General features: G+C 41.5%; 1 protein-coding gene across 3 annotated transcripts in view; it reads right to left on the reverse strand.

The window, feature by feature from the left end:
• Positions 1–4387: 4387 nt before the first annotated feature.
• The window catches only part of wdr89 (WD repeat domain 89), a 60725-nt gene continuing 44373 nt past the window's right edge, over positions 4388–20739 (reverse strand). Inside the window, exons 1-2 of one of the 3 annotated variants that reach the window (XM_059960113.1) lie at positions 16737–16871; positions 4388–5890 (exon numbers count right to left, since the gene is read on the reverse strand). In XM_059960113.1, the coding sequence (XP_059816096.1) occupies positions 4701–5867 (1167 nt within the window). In that variant the 5' untranslated portion in view covers positions 5868–5890; positions 16737–16871 and the 3' untranslated portion in view covers positions 4388–4700. Of the gene's footprint in view, positions 5891–16513; positions 16534–16736; positions 16872–20739 lie in introns of those variants that run through there. The other 2 variants (XM_059960099.1, XM_059960105.1) reach the window with 2 other exon arrangements.

The raw sequence follows: 20739 nt of genomic DNA on the forward strand, positions 1-20739 counted from the left end.
TGATGCAATTACTCATCCCTGCACCAAAACCCTTTTACTCTCAAGGAATGAGGTTGTCTTCACAAATGGATCTGTTCTGGATATTTATTCTGTTTGTAGATCATGGCCAAGTACAAATTAATTGTGTTAGCCGAAATTACAATACTTCAAAATTGCTTAATTGACAGTGAACTACTGACTGCTGTGAATTGATTTTCAAAAGCTATCATATAAATGCAAGTGTAAGTAGTTCAGAATTAGTCATGTGATGACTTCAAATGGTAACTTTTAGCTCTCTATATACACAGCTTGATTTACTGCATTCTTGTGTTTTCATTCCAGATTTCTGGCACCTGCATTTTTGTTTTTCAATTCATGCCCAATGCCATATACAACCCAAAATTCCTGAGGAAAGTTATTTATCTGAAAAGGCTAATGTGATTATCTTTCAAAAAGGATCTAGTGCTTTCCACACAAGTATTGAATATAACAATGACAAACTCTGCCATCTTCAGTGGGGATAGCTGTACCCAGCTGGAACCCAAAAAGAGTTTTATTCATGTCCATCTTTAATACAGCATCTCTCTTTGTAATTCCATCTTTATAATTCAGATTTATTATCTAATTAACAAGAATTACTTTGCTGAAGTTATTCAAAATACTAGTTTCTCTTTCCACAGATGTTGCCCGTTCTACTAAAGATTTCCAACATTTTCTACTGTCTCATTTCCAGCAATATTTTGCTATTTTCTTACCTTCCCTCATTTTCTGATCTTGTTTATCAATTCAACTCTCTTTTTGCTTTTCTTCACTTATTCCAAACTGAGTAAAATCGCCAGCTTTCATTTCTATAGCCCCTTTAGCATAAGTGTCTCAAGTACTACAAGATCCAAGAGAAGAAAACACTAATATGTGTACAATGTAAATCTTAAAAGAACTTCTCAAAGGTGTAAAAATGTAGACAGTTACAGAGACTTTGTAAGGAAGTTTGGCTTATTCAGTTCAGCTGCCATGGCTGAAGCATTTAAATTCAAATATGAAAATACTCTAATCTCATAGGGTCATAGAGATGGGAAAAGCTGAGACATCGAAGGGATTCAAGAGATGAGAATTTTTAAATGGTGGTGTTACTTAACTGGGAGCCTGTGTGAATCCGCAAGCAGAGATTACAGGTTCACAGGACTTGCTGTGAGTTGAAACACGAGCAAGAGTTTAGAATGACCTCATACCTGGACACCTGGATCACTTACCTGTTATGCTGACCTGAGTGCAAAAGGTATGTGATCCCAATAGGTCCGTGACACTATCCTGATAAGGTGTGGAAATGGATAAGCAGTATGCTGATTGGCCCCTCAATAAGATTATTGACAATTTATGGCTGATCCAAATTTAGTCTCGACACACTTCTCCCCATATTAAATCATAAAGCTGAAGTTCACTGAGAAATTATGGAAGTCTTTGAGTGAGTTCAGAGGTGATTATGTCACTTTGAAACTGCAGTCTAATATACTTTATTACAAGTAAGAAATGCCCACATATATGTAAAGTTATTCAAGATACTGTAGCGGAAGCACTTCCTGATGAGGAGTGTGCACACTTCTATGGCCTGGGATGTTTATATTTTGTGCAGCAAATGCAGGGGGTGACTACAGGGGAAGCGTTTCAGGCTAATTATCTTTCATCAGACCAGGGACACATTAGCAATTTATAAGTTAAAAGTTAGTGTAAGTAGGTTTTAAGTTACACAGAGAGCAATGGCGGTGTGATAGTGTTGACAGAAAGACTAAAGTGGATGTAAACAGGAAGAAACAATGGAGGAATGGGAGATGCAACACTGGAAAGGTTCATAATCTGAGTACTGTACATTGAAATTAATGCCAAGAGCTAAAGGCTATAACAGGCCTAATTGGAAAAGAAAATAGTATTCTGTTAACTTAGTTTGGCATCTATGGGGTTCAAAGACGAGGAGGTTTGAATGGGAGTGGGATGGAAAATTAAAGTGCCATTCCACTGGAAGTTCAGGATCAGCCTCGAGGAGTGAATGGAAGAATTTGCAAAGTGTCACCTGATCTGCATTTGATTTCTCCAGAATCAGAAGATCACATCATGAGCACCAAATGCAGTGCATAAAATCACTGGTCACTTGGGATCAAAGAATGTAGAGGAGCACGATTCTTGAAAGAATGTGCCCAGTATTTGTGGATAACAGGTGTTCCAGGCTCAGACAGATGGAGTGCGCACCTCAAAACAAGTAACCTACAGAGGACTTCAGCAGAATGAGGTCTACTGTGGTTTACAATAACAATTTCTCATCTCTGAGAGGCCAGCTCAAGGCTGGAGCCGAGTGGGATGGTGTGAGCTGTATCAGCTTGTTTCCCACATCGTTGCCAAAGCACTACTGACAATGCTGCACCTGATTTCATCTGTTAAGCTTTCACAGCTGTCTTAGAGATCCAAATAACATTCTCCAACTTTTCATCAACTTGTTCTCATATTATCTGTGAATCACTGCGCTTGCAATGAACGGAATGTGTCCATCATTCATGAGTGACAAAATGTCTAGATTGGTTGTTCACAATGTTCTTGTTAAAAGGCTATTTCCAGTACCACACTTGCGTTCCTACATTAGGTGACATGCAAAGATCAATATGAAAGGAGAGACTGCATTTTTCACCCATTCTTTGAAAATCTGTGGACTTCCATAACAGCAAACCATTGCCTCCTGAGCAGCTCCTGACTTCCTGCCTCCACCATCCTACTTGGAAGATTATACCAAGCGTCAATTGTGTTTTGCATGAGGAAATATCTTCTGGCACTAGCTCCATGTAATCTCCTTGTATAAAGTTATCCCTATAGTTGTGGCTTGCATTTAACCAGAACATTAAACTAGTCATCACCCAAAAATTATTAGCAATTCTATCTGAGTCACTGATCATCTCTCCCCAAGATGCTGGTGGAACACAGCAGGCCAGGCAGCATCTACGGGAAGAAGCACTGTCGACGTTTCGGGTCAAGACCGTTCATCAGGACTAACTCATCTCTCCTTTCAGGAGTGATGCTGCCTGGCCTGCTGTGTTCCACCAGCATTTTGTGTGTGTTGTTTGAATTTCCAGCATCTGCAGATTTCCTCGTGTTATCTCTCCCCAAGGCTGGTCCCTGCTGTGGGTCAGGCATTTCCCGCTCAGTAAGACAAGGAAGGGGAAGTAAAACAGGTGGACGGATTGTAGCGAGGTCCTTCTGTGGTTTTGGAATTAGTTCAGTACTGAAATGATTTCAGAGAAAGTTAAATAAAAATGAAAAATAGCCTCAATTCCAAATGCACTTTTAAAAAAAAAGTCAACTGGCTTTCCAGAATGTTCTGAATCCTAGCTCAGCAAAAGACATCAGTACTGAAGTTAAAGTATTTTTTTATATAATGTTCATGAGCGCACTTTCACTGGCTAGCTGTTTCAAATATGTATCACTCAGCTTATCCAAAAATGTCTTATGTTAATACTCAGGAGGTTCATCTGTCAACCAAGTGCTGCAAATGGCTTCAAGTGAGAGCTGTGAATGACACAGAGTGGAGAATTGGTAAATTACGTGGATGGGAGCACAAAGTTATGGCAGGCCACTGGCTAAAGCAACAGCAGACATAGATCAATATTGGCCATTCACTTCAGATGACAAAAAGAAAAACAGGAACATTTGCTCAGTTACAAAAGAAGGACTTGATACAGTTTTAACGCTAGACAAAGTGCACAGGTAAAGAAATGAGCAGTGAAATATTTTGCCAATAGGTAGGGCCTGAGTTATACAGAAGCAAAATTAGTTCTAATCGGAAGCACTGCTATTAGAATACTCCACTTAAGGAAAATTAGGTGTGTCTTCACCGGAATTAAACCACGGTTTAAAAACCTTGGGGACAAATTGATAGACTAGTCCCTTTATCAGAATATTTTTCAAACCATCTCAGTGGCAAGAGCTTTTGGACAGGACAGACTGGAATTATTTCCTCCGAAGCGTCACAAAGAAGGGCCCATAATCTTAAAACCAGAAAGAGGTTATTTTTGAAGGAAATTAGGAGATATCTATCAACGTGATGGGTAGCAGAGAATGCTACTCCAACTAGAAGAGTTTATTGCCAGGTCAGTTTCTCCCAAGCTGAACAATTTCACTGGCAATGAAGGAATGGTCCATTTGAAAGATAAAATATTGCTCTGCTCCACATTTAATGTGGAAAATGAGCACAAGATCACTGTGACCACAGAAGACTGACAGTCCCCTACAGAAATGAATAATTTACTTTTAATAAGTTACAAATAAATAAAATCAATTCCCTTCTACAACCAATTTGCTTGGATTTTTTCACTGATGTGCCATCAGTACTTTGAATCATCAGTAACACAAGGTATATTCCAATAGAAAATGCTTGTAAAAATATAATTTTATCATTCAGTGCTAAAAAAATGATACAAGGATATGCTTATAATGTTAAAATAAGAAAACCAGACTTAAGCAAATGAAACTCCAATACTTGCTATATTTTTGAATGTTATTGCTTTGCATCAGGTTTTTCCAATTAAAAGCTCATTGTTTGGATGCAAAATAAAATTTGCATATTAGGAGCCACAGAATGGCTGAACTCCCGACATTTACGAAGAATTATTTACTTCTCAGCAAAGTGGAAATTAATCTCCTGGAAGCCAGCTATGGCAAACACAAAGATTTGCCTGTTGTTCTTATTTCTTGCTTTTGTAAGTGATTTTACTGTGAACTCTCATTTTTCGATGCACATCTGATGGAAGCTTCATTGTCATCTTCTTTTCTGTGGTTGTTTCTACTGCATTTGGTTTCCATAAAACTAGCTGAGAGTCTTCCCCACACGTCAGCAAAGAATTATCCTCAACATCCCAGTAAAAGGCACGCACTGTTGCCGAGTGTCCGTCACGTAGTGAATTCATGTGGGCAAGGGCACCAGCTTCACATTTTAGGAAGTGAAGTTTCCCCTTATGGCTGCCGCCTAATACAAACAAACTATCAGCTTCCTTGTGGTAAAACCCTCCAATCAGGTAGTCCAAGTGGCCACTGTCCAACTTCAAGCTCTCTCTGGCATCCTGTATTTTAACACGTGTGATGGGCTCATCGTTATGGAGATGGGCAAGATCCCACAGAAAGAAACCTTCGTCATGGGTCAAGCAAAATATCTGCTCCCGCTGACCACCAGACCAGCCAACAAAACTGACTGAAGAATCAGAGTTGCACGTTGCAAGGAGAGCATCGTCTTCCGTTTCTTGGCTGATGTCAAAAATATTGACCAATCCATCGGTTGAGCCTGAAGCCACCATGTTGGGATTGGAGGGATGGAAACGGATTTGCGTGATATCATTATTGTGGGTCTCTGAATAAACCCCAAGAGGTTCTTGACCTCCAGGACAATCAGTGTTGGTTCCACTTCGGGCATCCCAGAAAACCATGTAAGTATCTTCCTCTTTCTTTTCTGTTCCAGCACAGATAACTAAATCATTACAGCTAATATCAAAGCTGATAAATGCATTATTAGGATAGCCTTTGTAAATCTGCACTGCCTCCGCGCTAGATAAACGCACATCCCAGCACTTCAGCGTCCCATCACACGAAGCAGAGAATAGTAAATGGCTGTTGGTTTGTGCAAATCTTATCCCACTAATAGGAGCAGAGTGGCCTTGGAACTGTTGAAGCAGAGCCAGAGTCTGTTTATTGTAGACACGGATACAGTGGTTGGAACACAAAACAGCAACTAACTGACTACTCTGATCAGTGGGTGACTTTATGCAGTCAATATCCAGCAGGTAGGTTGAATCTTCAGTTTTCTGCGTTGACCGTTTCGCGATGCGCAGGTCATGAAACCACTGTTCAATGTCCTCCATGATTGAACTTGTCCCTCCACGATCTTAAATGAGATAAGCACAGAAGTAAAATAGACAATTCCATCTTATATTTGTGCAGCAAAATACAGTTTTGGCATTGTTCTCCAAATCCCCAACTCAAAATTTGATGCATTCAGTAAATGACCCAACAGTTCAAGTTTCTAGCTCTGAATTGTTAAGACTGAGGAAGTCAACAGATTTGTCAAACCTTATTGAATTTTTTGAATGTTTGACAAACCTTATTGAATTTTTTGAAGAAGTTACGAGGAATGTTGACGAGGGTAAGGCAGTAGATGTAGTCTATATGGACTTCAGCAAGGCCTTTGACAAAGTTCCACATGGAAGGTTAGTTAAGAAGGTTCAGTCGTTAGGTATTAATGCTGGAGTAATAAAATGGATTCAACAGCGGCTAGATGGGAGATGCCAGAGAGTAGTGGTGGATAATTGTTTATTGGGATGGAGGCCGGTGACTAGCGGGGTGCCTCAGGGATCTGTTTTGTACCCAATGTTGTTTGTAATATGCATAAATGACCTGGATGATGGGGTGGTAAATTGGATTAGTAAGTATGCCGATGAAACTAAGGTAGTAGGTGTTGTGGATAATGAGGTGGGTTTTCAAAGCTTGCAGGGAGATTTATGCCGGTTAGAAGAATGGGCTGAACGTTGGCAGATGGAGTTTAATGCTGAGAAGTGTGAGGTTCTACATTTTGGCAGGAATAATCCAAATAGAACATACAGGGTAAATGGTAGGGCATTGAGGAATGCAGAGGAACAGAGAGATCTAGGAATAACAGTGCATAGTTCCCTGAAGGTGGAGTCTCATGTAGATAGGGTGGTGAAGAAGGCTTTTGGAACGCTGGCCTTTATAAATCAAAGCATTGAGTACAGAAGTTGGAATGTAATGTTAAAATTGTAAGGCCAAATTTGGAATATTGTGTACAGTTCTGGTCACCGAATTATAGGAAAGATATCAATAAATTAGAGAGAGCGCAGAGACGATTTACTAGGATGTTACCTGGGTTTCAGCACTTAAGTTACAGAGAAAGGTTGAACAAGTTAGGTCTCTATTCATTGGAGCGTAGAAGGTTGAGGGGGGATTTGATCGAGGTATTTAAAATTTTGAGAGGGATAGATAGAGTTGACGTGAATAGGCTGTTTCCATTGAGAGTAGGGGAGATTCAAACTAGAGGACATGATTTGAGAGTCAGGGGGTAGAAGTTTAAGGGAAACACGAGGGGGTATTTCTTTACTCAAAGAGTGATAGCTGTGTGGAATGAGCTTCCTGTAGAAGTAGTAGAGGCCAGTTCAGTTGTGTCATTTGAGGTAAAATTGGATAGGTATATAGACAGGAAAGGAGTGGAGGGTTATGGGCTGAGTGCGGGTAGGTGGGACTAGGTGAGATTAAGAGTTCAGCACGGACTAGGAGGGCCGAGATGGCCTGTTTCCGTGCTGTGATTGTTATATGGTTATATTTAATTTGAAATCCACCATTAGAACACAGAATAATTAATCTGACTACCCCCACCCCCCCTCCACACACACAGCTCGTAACCCGAGTCCTGATGAAGGGTCTCAGCTTGAAACGTCAACTGTTTACTCGTTTCCACAGATGCTGCCTGGCCTATCGAGTTCCTCCAGCATTTTATGTTGCTTGGATTTCCAGCACCTGCAGATTTTCTCTTGTTCATAACTTTCCAGTTTTCTTACATCCACGTGCCTATCTAAAGAGTCTTTTACACATTATATTGTATCAGCCACTACCACAAACCATGGTACCCACCACTCTGTATAAAAATAAAATTACCTGACAACTCCCCTGAACTTTTCACCTTAAACAGACATCCTTTGGTATTGGCTATTGCTGCCCTGAGGGGAAAAATGTCCTGACTGTCTACTCTCTCTATGCTTCTCATAATTTTATGTACTTATTACCTCTCATCCTGTTATTCCAAAGAAAAAAGTGCTAGTTCTCACAACCTTTCCTCATAAGACAAGCTCTCAAATGCAGGCAGCATCCTGGTAAACATTCCTATGAAATCAACAACTACAAATGTGCAGTGTCCCCGGGACATTGAGATACAGATAAGTACTGTAATCAGACTAAGGAAATGCGTAAAAAAATAGGGTTGTTGTCACGGGGGATTTCAATTTCTGTAATTTAAACTGGAACCTTCTTAGTGCAAGTTGTTTAGATGGGACAGAACTTAAGTGTATCCAGGAAGATTTCTTAAATCAGTATGTGGAACGGTCCAACGAGAGGAGGTGCTGTACTAGACCTAATGTTGGGTAAGGAGCCTGGCCAGGTGAATGACCTTATAGTGGGTGAACAGTGACCACAAATCCTTAACTTTCCAGATAGCTGTAGATAAGGATATGGTCCTTGTGGGAGAGTTTTAAATTGAAGTAGGGCAAATTAGGCAGGAACTAAGAAGTGTTAATTGGGAACAGCTTTTCTCTGGTAAGTCCACATCAGACATGTGGAGGTGTTTCGAGATTAGTTGCACAGAGTACAGAAAAGCTATGTCCCTGTTAGAAGGAAGGATGGGGATGGAAAGATAGGAGAACCTTGGATGTTCAGAGAGGTGATGAATTTAGTTAAGAAAAAAAATTAAAGTATATAAAGCTTCAGAAGTTAGGATCAAACAGAGCACAAGTATAAAAAACCCAGAAAAGAACTAAAGAAAATGGGGAAAGCCAAGAGAGGTCATAAAAAGTCCTTGGCAAGGAGAATTAAGGTAAATCCCAAGACATTCTACACATGCATCAAGAGCAAGAGGATAACTAGGGAGAGGGTAATGAGAATGTGAAGAGGGTAACGGGTACACGTAGAAGGGGTGGGCGAGGGGTAAGTGTAGCAAAATACTTAGACAGGACCAGTGGGAGGATATGTTATTGGGGAAGTAGCTAAGATAAGATTCCAGATAGCAGGTGGCAACCACAAAGAAAAGGGAACCTACGACCACAAGACAAAGTGTTTATCAAAGTATTTTGAGCTATATACCTATTTTGAGTGTTTTGCTTGCGTCCATACCCATTCCGAGTATTACGCTTGCGTCTATGCTTATTCCGAGTATTTCGCATGCTTAACTATGCAATAGCTAATCAATTGATGAATTCGAATGGGTAATCATATTTGTGAATATAGTACCCTGCTTTTGGTATAAGTATGACCTTCGTAAACTGACAAATTGGGAGTTGGCTACCTTACGCCCGAAGTGCGTGGGGCTGCGAACTCCTCTCTGAATAAAAACCGTTTCAGAGGTAATTTCGTGTCTCTGGTGTTTTTCCTCAACTGAGCAGGTTAATAATTTCAGGTTGACAGTAAACCACTCAAGGATAAAGTGGGGAACATTTGCTTGGATGCAGAGTATGTGAGTGAGGTACTTAACAAGTACTCCCCTTCAGAATTTACCGAGGAAAAGGACACGGAGGACCAGGAGATCAGTGCTGAGTGAATAAATATGTTAGGACTTTTAGAGGCCAAGGAGGAGGAAATGTTGGGCCTCCTAATGAGTATTAAGGTAGTTAAGTCCCCAGGTTATTGAAGGAGGCAAGAGATGAGATTGCTGGGCCCTTTACCAGTATTTTCATGTCCTCTCTAGCCACTGGTGAGGACAGGCGAGTGGCTAATGTTGTACCGCTATTTAAGAAGGGGACAAGGGAAAATCCTGGGAACTATAGACCTGTGAGTCTCATGTAGGGAAACTGCTAGAGAAAAATCTTAGGAATAGGGTACATGAGCATTTGGAAACCTATGGCCTAATTGGGAAGATCCAGCATGGCTTTGTGCGTAGTAGGTCATGCCTTACCAGCTTGACAGAGATTTTTGACAAGATGACGAGAGATTGATGAAGGTAGAATAGTGGATGTTGTCTACGTAGATTTTAGTAAGACTTCTGTCGAAGTATGTCATTGGAGTCTAACACAGAAAATTAGGATGAATGGGCTGTTTGGATTCAAAACTAGCTTGCGCATAGAAGAGAGAGGGTGGTGGCTGAAGGGGCTTACTTGAGCTGGAGGTCTGTAATTAGTGGAGTTCCACAGGGACCTGCGCTGGGACCTCTGCTTGTGACGTATGTAAATGACCTGGATGAAAATGTAGATGGGTGGGTTAATAAGTTTGCAGATGATACCAAGATTGGTGGAGTTGTGGATAGTGTAGAAGACTGACAAAGAATACGGGGTGATAAGTCAATTGCAGATGTGGGCTGAGATATGGCAGATGGAGTTTAACCCAGATAAATGTGAGGTGTTGCACGTTGGTATATCAAATGCAAGGAGACAGTACACCGTTAAGACAAGATCCTTAACAGTATTGCTGAGCAGAGAGTCTTGGGATCCAAGTTCATAGCTCTTTGAAAGTGCTTCACAGGTGGATAAAGTGGTTGAGAGTGCTTATAGAATGCTTGCTTTTCTTAGTTAAGGCATTGAGCTCAAACATCAGCAGGTTATGTTGCAACTTTATAAATCTCTGGTTAGGCCACACTGGAGTACTGCGTAGTTTTGGTCACCCCACTATAGGAAGGATGTGGAGGCTTTGGAGAGGGTGCAGAAGAGGCTCACCAGGATGCTGCTGGGATTAGAGGGCAGGTGCTATCAAGGAAACTGGATAAAATTGGGTTTCTCTGGAGCGTCAGAGGTTGAGGAGAGTTCTGATAAAGGTTTACAAGATTATGAGAGGCATAGATAGAGTGGACAGACTGCATCTGTTTTCCAGGGTTGAATGTCAAATACCAAAGGGCATGCACTGAAGGTTTAAGGGGAATGGGAGAAGCACATTGTTTATTCAGAAAGGTTTATTTATTTTATTTATTTTTTATATTTTAAATATTTTAAAATAAATATTTCATTTGTTTGCTTATTCAGAAAATGCCTGTATTGCACTGCCTGGTATGGTGGTAGAGGCAAATATATTAGAGGCTTTTAAGAGAAGTTTGGATAGGTACATGGATACAGGGAAGATGGAGGCATATGGACATGGTGTAGGTAGGAGGGATTAACATTTGGGGGTTTTTAATTTGCTTCGTAGCTTGATTGGCACAATACCATGGACCAAATTGCCTGTTCCTGTGCTGTACTCTTCTATGGCAGTCAAAAATTTTGAATCATTTTTCCTAAGAAAAAGCTTTTCAAAGTCTAAAGTAAACTTATTATCATAGTGCATACATGTCACTATATACAATCCTGAAGTTCATTTTTGGAGGCATATACAATAAATGCACAATAGAATAGTAACTATAATAGAATTAATAAAAGACTACAACTCGGCTATTCAACCAGTGTGCAAAAGACAACAAACTGCAAATACTAAAGAAATAATAATAAATAAATAAGCAAAAAAAATCGAGAACATGAGATGAAGAGTCCTTGAAACTGAGTCCATAGGTTGTGAGAACATTTCAATGAAGGGGCAAGTGAAGTTGAATGAAGTTATTCCCTTCAATCGACATTTACAACAGTTCTTAACATCACTCCAATATACAGTGGTGCTAGAAAGTTTGCAAACCCTTAGAATTTTCTCTATTTCTGCATAAATGACCTAAAGTGTGATCAGAACCTCAGGCAAGTCCTAAATCTAGATAAGGAGAACCCAATTAAATAACAAAAAATATTATACTTGTTCATTTATTTATTGAGATAAATGATCTAATATTACATGTATTTGTTGGAAAAAATGTGAACCTCTAGGATTATTAGTTCATTTAAAGGGGAAATTAGAGTCAGGTGTTTCAGTCAATGGGATGACAATCAAGTGTGTGTGTGGGAGGCCCTGCCCTACTTGAAGAACATAAACCTGGGTCTTCACTATCAAAGTCTGATCTTCACCACACAGGTTTTTGGAAGCGTGCCATGCCTCAATCAAAGGAGATTTCTGAGGACCTTGGAAAAAAGTTGTTGATGCTCACCAGGCTGGAAAAGGATACAAAAACCCATTCCTAAAGAGTTTGGGCTCCACCAATCCACAGTCAGGTAGATTTTGTACAAATGAGGAAATTCAACACTGTTGTTACTCTCCCCAGGACCAACAAAAATCATTCCAAGAGCAAGGCGTGTAATATTCCAGGAGATCACAAAGACCCCCAGGATAACACCTAAGGCACTACAGGGCTCTCTTACCCTGGCTGATGTCAGTGTTCGTGAGTTTACCATCAGGCAAACACTGAACAACAATGGCGTGCATAGCAGGATTGCAAGGAGAAAGCCATTATTCTCCAAGAAGAATATTGCTGTCCATCTAAAGTTTGGTGAAGACCACATGGATAAGCCAGAGGTCACTGGAGAAATGTTCTGTAGACGGATGATCCAAAATAGAACTTTTTCGCTTAAATGAGAAGCATTATGTTGGGCAAAAAGCGAACACTACATTCCAACACTGGAATTTCATCCTACCTATGGAACATGGTGGTGGCAGTTCATGGTTTGGCCTGATTTGCTACCTCAGGACCAGGAAGGTCTGCCATCATTGATGGAGTGATGAATTCTGAACTGTACCAGCAAATTCTACAGGACTGAAGGTCAAGAGAAAGTGGGTCATGCAGCAAGTCAACAACCCTAAACACACAAGTCAGTCTGTCAAAGAATGGTTAAAGCAGAAGAAATTTCACATTCTGGAATGCCTGAGTTAAAGTCCTGACCTTAATCCTATAGAAACATTATGGAAGGACCTGAAGCAAGCAGTTCAAGCTAGGAAGTCCACCAACATCCCAGATTTGAAACAATTTTGTAAGAAGGAATGGCCTAAAATTCCTCCAAGCCTATGTGCAGGATTGATCAACAGTTACCAGAAACATTTGGTTGAAGTTTCAAGTTCCTGGGTGTCAAAATCTCTGAGGATCTAACCTAATCCCAATGTATTGATGCAATTATAAAGGCAAGATAGCAGCTATACTTCATTAGGAATTTAAAGGGATTTGAAGGGGGGGGGGGGGGCTACTGCATAAGACCAAAAGAAGCTGCAGAGGGTTGTAAATCTAGCCAGCTCCATCTAGGGTACTAGCCTACAAAGTACCCAGGACATCTTCAAGGAGCAATGTCTCAGAATGGCAGCGTCCATTATTAAAGACCTCCAGCACCCAGGGCATGCCCTTTTCTCACTGTTACCATCAGGAAGGAGGTACAGAAACCTGAAGGCACACACTCAGCAATTCAGGAACAGCTTCTTCTCCTCTGTCATCCGATTCCTAAATGGGTACCGAACCTTTAAACAGTACCTCACTTTTTAAGAATATTATTTCTGTTTTTTGCATGATTTTTAATCTATTCATTATACATATACTGTAATTGATTTGTTTATTATTATAATGTTATTTTTCTTATAGATTATGTATTGGATTGAACTGCTGCTGCTAAGTTAACAAATTTCACGTCACATGCTGGTGATAATAAACCTGATTCTGATTCTGAAGTTATTGCTGTACAATGGGGTCACACCAGTTACTAAAAGCAAAGGCTCACGTACCTTTTCCAACAAATACATGTAATATTGGATAATTTTTCTCAATAAATAAACGAAAAAGTATAATGTTGTTATTTATTTAATTAGGCTTTCTTTATCTAGCTTTAGGACTTGTTCTGATCACATTTTTAAGTCATATTTCTGCAGAAAGAGAACATTTTGAAGTATTCACAAGCTTTCTAGAGCCACTCTAGTTCTCACCAACTCCATGTCAGTGCTACACCAGGTGGGGTGGTTAGACTAGATTTGCAGGGGGGGTGGGAATCAGAATAGCAGAACAGATAGTGGAGAGGTTGTAGAGACAGATGTTGTGATGCCCTCAGACCAAGCCAGGAATCAAAAGGCTGAGCATGAATCAGCTAATGTCCAGAGCCGCATATATTTTGATGCAAGTATCATAGGAAAGGCAGATGAGCTCAGGGCATGGATCGACACATGGAATTATGACATTGAAGCCATTAGTGCAACTTGGTTGCAGGAGGGGCAAGATTAGCAGCTCCCATATTCTAAAAGGCATAGTATATCAAGTGAGTTCAGAGAAGTTTCCTTAATTAGGACGTAGAAGTCCCAATGAGAGAATGTGCGATACTTGATCTGCTCTTAGGGAGTGAGACGGGACAGGTGACAGAAGTCTGTGGAGGGAATACTGTGCTTCTAATGCCATTAGTTTAAAAGTAAATATGGAAGATGGGTCTGGTCAATGGGTTGCAACTCTAAATTGGAGAAAGTCTAATTTTGATGGCACCATAAAGGTTCTGGATTGGGACAGGCTGTTTTCTGGTAAAAGTATAACTTGCTAAGTGGGAGGCCTTCAGAAGTGAAATTTTGAGAGCACAAAATTTATATGTGCCTGTCACAATAAAAGGTAAAGATAACAAGCATAGGGAACCTCGGTTTACAAGAGATACTGAGGCCTTGGTTAAGAAGCAAAAGAAGGCGATGCATAGTAGGTATGGGAGGTAGGAAGATATGAAGTACTTATGGAGTATAAGAAATGCAAGAGAACACTTAAGAAAGAAATCAGGAGGGCTAAAAGGAGGCATGAGGTTGCTCTAGTAGACAAGGCCCAGGAGAATCCCAAGGGATTCTATAGACATGTTAACAGCAAAAGGATTGCAAGGAATAAAATTGGTCCTCTGGAAGACCAGAATGGTAATCCATGCATGGAGCAAAAGAAACGGACTTATTGCATCCGTATTTACTCTGAAGATGGAACAGAGACTATGGAAGTGAGGCAAAGCAGCAGGAGGAAGCTTCTGCTGTCTTGAAACAAATTAGTGTGGATAAATCCCCACCGCCTGACAAAGTGTTCCTTTGGATCCTACGGAAAGCAAATGCAAAAAATGCAGGGACACCTTCAGAGATATTTAAATCATGCTTAGCAGCAGGTGAGGTACTGGAGGTTTAGAGGAAAGCTAATATTGTTCTGCTGCTTAAGAAAGGCTCTAAAGTTAAACCAGGAAAGTTATTGGAAGATATTCTAAGGGAGCAGAAATGAGTGATTAGAGATAGTCAGTATGGCTTTATGCATGGTAGGTCATGAATAACCAATCTTATGGTTAGTTATTTGAGTAAGTTACCCCAGGAAAGCTGATGAAGGCAAGGCGGTGAATTTTGCCTACATGGACTTTAGCAAAGCACTTCACAAGGTCCCGCATGGGAGATGGGTCAAAGTTCATTCAGTCAGTATTTAAGATGAGGTAGTAAATTGGACTAGACATTGGCTTTGTGGGAGAAGCCAGAGAGTAGTAGTCAATGGTTACCTCTCCGACTGGAGGACTGTGACCAATGTAGTGCTGCAGGGATCAGTGCTGGGTCCCTGGCTGTTTGTCATCTGTATCAATGATCTGGATAATAATGTGATTAAACGGATCAGCAAATTTGCAGGTGTAGTGGACAAAGAGGAAAATTATCAGAACTTGCAGCAGGATCTGGACCAGCTGGAAAAATAGGCAGATAGAATTTAATGCAGCCGACTGCAAGGTGTTGCACTTCATTAGGACAAAACAGGGTAGATCTTATACAGTGAACAGCAGGGCACTAAGGAGTGCTGTAGATCTGAGAATACCTATCTATAATTCATTGAAAGTGGTGTTACAGGTAGATAAGGTTGTAAAGAAAACTTTTGGCACATCTGCCTTCATAAATCAATGAATTGAGTACAGGAGATAGGATGTTATGTTGAAGTTGTAAAAGACTCAATCTGGAGTATTGTATCCAATTTTGGTCACCTATCTACAGAGAAGATGTAAATAAGGTCAAACATTTACAAGGACGTTAGGGCTGGAGGACCTGAGTTACAAGGAAAGATTAAGTTAGGGCTTTATTCCTTGGAACATAGAAGACCGAAGGCAGATTTGATAAAGGTATACAAAATTATAAGGCGTATAGATAGGGTAAATGCAAGCAGGCCCTTTCCACTGAGTTTGGGTGGAACTTCTAGAGGTTACAGGCTAAGGGTGAAAGGTGAAATTTAAGGGGAACACAAGGGGAAACTTCATTTAAAAGGTCACGAGAGTGTAGGACAAGCTACTAGCGCCAGTGGTGCACGCGAGCTTAATTTCAGCATTTAAGAGAAGTTTGGATAGTTACATAGATGGTAGAAGTATGGAGGGCTATGGTCCAATTGTAGGTCATAGGAGTAGGCTGTTTAAATTACCCAGAAGAGACTAGATGGACCAAAGGGCCTGTTTCTGTGCTGTGCTTTTCTACGGCTATAATTTTGGAATTCAGTTTCAGACAGGTGAAATCTGTTGTTCAGCAAAAACTATGTAAACTAAAACATGACTTCCAGGCTCTATTGTTCAGAGATGTCCCAAGCAGATTACACACGTGATTTGAACACAAATGGCCTTATTTTTCTATATGCTTCCAAAGCTCAGACTTACAGTATGCTGATAATTTAAATCATTTTCAGTTTGGAACTAAAGCACAGATTAACTCTACCTCAGTCTATTAGCTTGACCCTAACAAGCGCAAGGAGATTGTCATATACATTTCCCTCTGTAGATGTGGCCCAACCGACTGAGTTACTCTAGTGTGAAGCTCTAAAAACTCCAGATAATCTAACAATATTTAGCCCAGTCTGGACTTTATTTCCTCCCGTTTGCAAGGTGGCGGCCTCCAGCAGAACCGCGACAAGCTCTGGCTGAGGTTCCTCTCCCCCCATCAACAACTTCCCGGCCTTTACCGCTGTAAGAAGCGAGGCCCTTTCTCCACATTGCGTGCTGAGGGGGCCGGGGGGCCGGGGCGGCCAGCCGAGCATGAGGCAGCGGCCCTGCGGCCCGGCACCGTCGCTCGCCATGCGGCCGGCCGCTCATCGTTCCATTTCCAGGCCAAGCGGCGCCTAATCGGGAGGCCGAGGCCGAGGCCGCTGCCTCCGGTACTGCAGGGGCCTGCGAGCGGTCACCTACCAGCTGCCGAAGAGGCTCCAGACCACCGTCACCACCATTGTAAGAGGAACAGGACTGCTTCCCTCAGAGTAAAAGGGCGGAGCGAACACCTACGGCTTAAAGGGGCGGGGATAATCAACTCGACTTGTACTCAACTTACACAAGACTGCAGCCTGGCTTCGATGAAAGTGGCTAGGAGCATTCAGTCCGCTTGTATTCAAACGATCACAGACATTCACTACCCGTATATTAAAGCGACTGCAATCCTTTTACTTTTATATTAAAATGGTCGGGAGTGAACACCGACCAGGTATGAAAGGACCGCAATCATTACCCACATCATAAAGGGACAGTACCTTACAAAAACATGCATTCACTCCCCATGTATTCAAAGGACTGCATTAAAGGGGCCAAGAGTATTAATTCACCACCCTTCCCCATGTTAAAGAGACCACAAACTTTTACCCACGCCCCCCGTATTAAAGAAGCCAAGAGCAAACATCTACCAGGCCCCTAAACAACAATGGTCTATTAATTCAAAGAAAAGCAATCCCTACCTTGGATTAAAACGAGCTTGGAGTAACCCCCCAGATATTAACGTGCTCCAACCAATCAACCTTTGTATTAAAAGGACCGCAACTTCCCCCCTCGTATTAAAGTACCTGGGAACAATCACACATGCGAGATTAACGGACTCCCAGATCCTAATTAGTCAGGTCTTTAAGAGAAGTTTCGATATTCAGGGCTATAGTCAAGGTTTTGAATTGAATTGACTTTATAACTTACGTCCTTCATATACAGGAGTAAAAATCTTTGTTACATCTCCGTCTAAATGTGCAATGTACAATTTATAGTAATTTGTAGTAAATCGTAAATTCAACAGGATAGTCAACATTGCATAGAAATGCAACGTGAAGTAATCAGTCTGGTGGAAGAAACTGTCCCGAAGGCCGTTGGTTCTGGCTTTTATGCTGCGGTACCGTTTCCCGGAAGGTGGCAGCTGGAGTAGATTGTGGTTGAGGTGACTCGGGTCCTGAATCATGGGAAGTTCACAACTGCAGATGAACTGGGCTGTCTGCAGAGTCCTGCGATTAAATGAGGTACTGTTCCCATACCAGGCGGTGATGCAGCCAGTCAGAATGCTCTCAATTATGCCCCTATAGAAAGACCTTAGGATTTGGGGGCCCACACCAAACTTCTTCAACCGTCTGAGGTGAAAGAGGTGCTGTTGTGCCTTTTTCATCACACAGCCGGTATGTACAGACCAAGTGAGATCCTCGGTGACATGTATGTCGAGAAACTTAAAGCTATTCACCCTCTCAACCCCAGATCCACTGATGTCAATAGGGATTAGCCCGACTCCATTCCTCCTGTAGTCCACAGCCAGCTCCTTTGTTTTTGTGACATTGAGGGAGAGGTTGTTTTCTTGAACCATTGTGTCAGGGTGATGACTTCTTCTCTGTAGGCTCGTTATTATTTGAGATTAGGCCAATCAATGTAGTATTGTTACTAAATGTAATTAGCAGATTGGAGCTGTGGGTGGCAACACAGTCATGGGTATACAGAGAGTGGGCTTCGTACACAGTCCTGAGGGGCACCTGTGTTAATGTCAGAGAGGCAGAGGTGAGGAAGCCCACTCTTACCACCTGCCAGCAATCTGACAGGAAGTCCAGGATCCAGCTGGACAAGGCAGGGTGAAGGCCGAGGTCTCTGAGCTTCCTTCGAGCCTGGAGGGAATTATGGTGTTGAATGCTGAACTGTAGTCCAAGAACAGCATTCTCACATAAGCATCCCTCTTCTCCAGATGTATAAGGACAGTGTGTAGAGCTGTGGCTATTGCATCATCTGTCAATTGGTTGTGTCGGTAGGTGAATTGTAGGGGTCTAGTGTGGGTGGTAGCAAGCTGCAGATGTAGTCCTTGACCAACCTCTCAAAGCATGTGCATATTATAATAATTGTATTATTATTATTATTATTATTATATTAAATTATAATAATTATAATAATGTGCTTATTATTGAGGTGAGTGCAACAGGATACCAGTCATTCAGACATGTTACCTTGTTTCCATCCAAGGGGTCAGTGTGGACATGGTGGAGGATTACAAATACCTGGGGATATGAATGGACAATAAACTGGACTGGTCAAAGAACACTGAGGCTGTCTGCAAGAAGGGTCAGAGCCGTCTCTATTTCCTGAGGTCCTTTAACATCTTCTGGACGATGCTGAGGATGTTCTACAAGGCTGTGGTGGCCAGTGCTATCATGTTTGCTGTTGTGTGCTGGGGCAGCAGGCTGAGGGTAGCAGACACCAACAGAATCAACAAACTCATTCATAAGGCCAGTGATGTTGTGGGGGTGGAACTGGACTCTCTGACGGTGGTGTCTGAAAAGAGGATGTTGTCCAAGTTGCATGCTATCTTGGACAATGACTCCCATCCACTCCATAATGTATTGGTTAGGCACAGGAGTACATTCAGCCAGAGACTCATTCCACTGAGATGTAACACTGAGCATCATAGGAAGTCATTCCGACCTGTGGCCATCAAACTTTACAACTCCTTCCTCGGAGTGTCAAACACCCTGTGCCAAAAGGCTGGTTCTGGACTTATTTCCACTTGGCATGATAAACTTATTTAATTATTTATGGTTTTATATTGCTATATTTCTACACTATTCTTGATTGGTATGGCTGTAATGAAACCCAATTTCCCTCGGGATCAATAAAGTATGTCTGTCTGTCTGTCTTTTTAGGCACAGGAGCAATGGTGGATGTTTTGAAGCAGGAAGACACTCTACACTGGGAGAGGGAGAGATTAAAATGTGCCAGTTATGCCATGCACATCCCGAGTACCTGCCCTGGAATGATGGGTCTTAGCCAGGGGTTCCCAACCTGGGGTCCATGGCATAAAAAAGGTTGGGAACCCCTGGTCTAGGCTTAATAACAGTTTGGCCCAGACTCGATGGCCCAAATGGCCTGTTTCTGTGCTGTAGAGCTGTAGGACCCTATCAAAGGAACTGTAGCTCCATGTGTTAAAGGGCCCGCAATGATCAACATCGATGCTTTAAAGTGGGCATTCACATTCTCTTCCCATGTGTTAAAGGGGACTGCAGTGGTTCTTGTGTTTTAAAGGGTCATTCAGTTCTCCTGATGGATCAGCAACCTGATAAGCCTTCCAGTTGCTGCAGAAATGAGGTGACCCCTGAAGCAGATGAAATCTCAGCTAGAAGTCCTGAAATCGATCACGATTCTAAATCCTAAAGCTTCATACCCAAGAGGATTATGCCTTAAAATGGTGATTCACCGGCACCGAACAGGACAATAAATGCTAGTCACATCAATTATCCTCATTCTTTGAGTAAGTAAAAATAACTAAATAGATTAGCATGGACCTGGGATGAAATGTGCTTCAAGAGGAATGTCAGGTTTTTCCTCTCAATTTCTTGTAAAATAAAATCTCAAGAACAAGCTGCTGCTTGTGTGATGTGTCTCAATCTGCCAAAGCATTTAAAGCAAGATATGTTAAATGTGGTGCCAAGATCACTTTGTACACAAAATAGATATGCTGAAGAAGTTTTAGCAACACATGAAAATTGTTTGAAATTATCAGGTTTTAAAGGAATTATTCCACCTTTAATCACTCCACTGAAAAGAAAAATCGTGTTTTTATGGCAAGTGCATGTATTATGATGTTTAACATTAGACTGATTTTTGTAGGCTTACTGACTGAGGGACTGTGTCTGCCTTTAGCATTCATATACAGTATGTATCCAGAATCATAGCTGATCTTCTCCCTCCTTACTTCTATTGTACCATTTAAGAACACTTAGCAATTATCTAAATTGTATAAATAATCCAGTTTGTATAAAGTTGAAGCTCTCCCTCCCATCAAAGACATCTTCAAGAGGCAGTGCCTCAAGAAGGGACTGTCCACATTAAGGATATCCTCATCTGGGACGTGCCCTCTGGGAGGAGATACAGGGGTCTGAAGACTCATATTCAACAATTCAGAGACAGCTTCTTC

The sequence above is a fragment of the Hypanus sabinus genome, chromosome 2 (genome assembly GCF_030144855.1).
Source record: "Hypanus sabinus isolate sHypSab1 chromosome 2, sHypSab1.hap1, whole genome shotgun sequence".
Taxonomy (NCBI): Eukaryota; Metazoa; Chordata; class Chondrichthyes; order Myliobatiformes; family Dasyatidae; genus Hypanus; species Hypanus sabinus.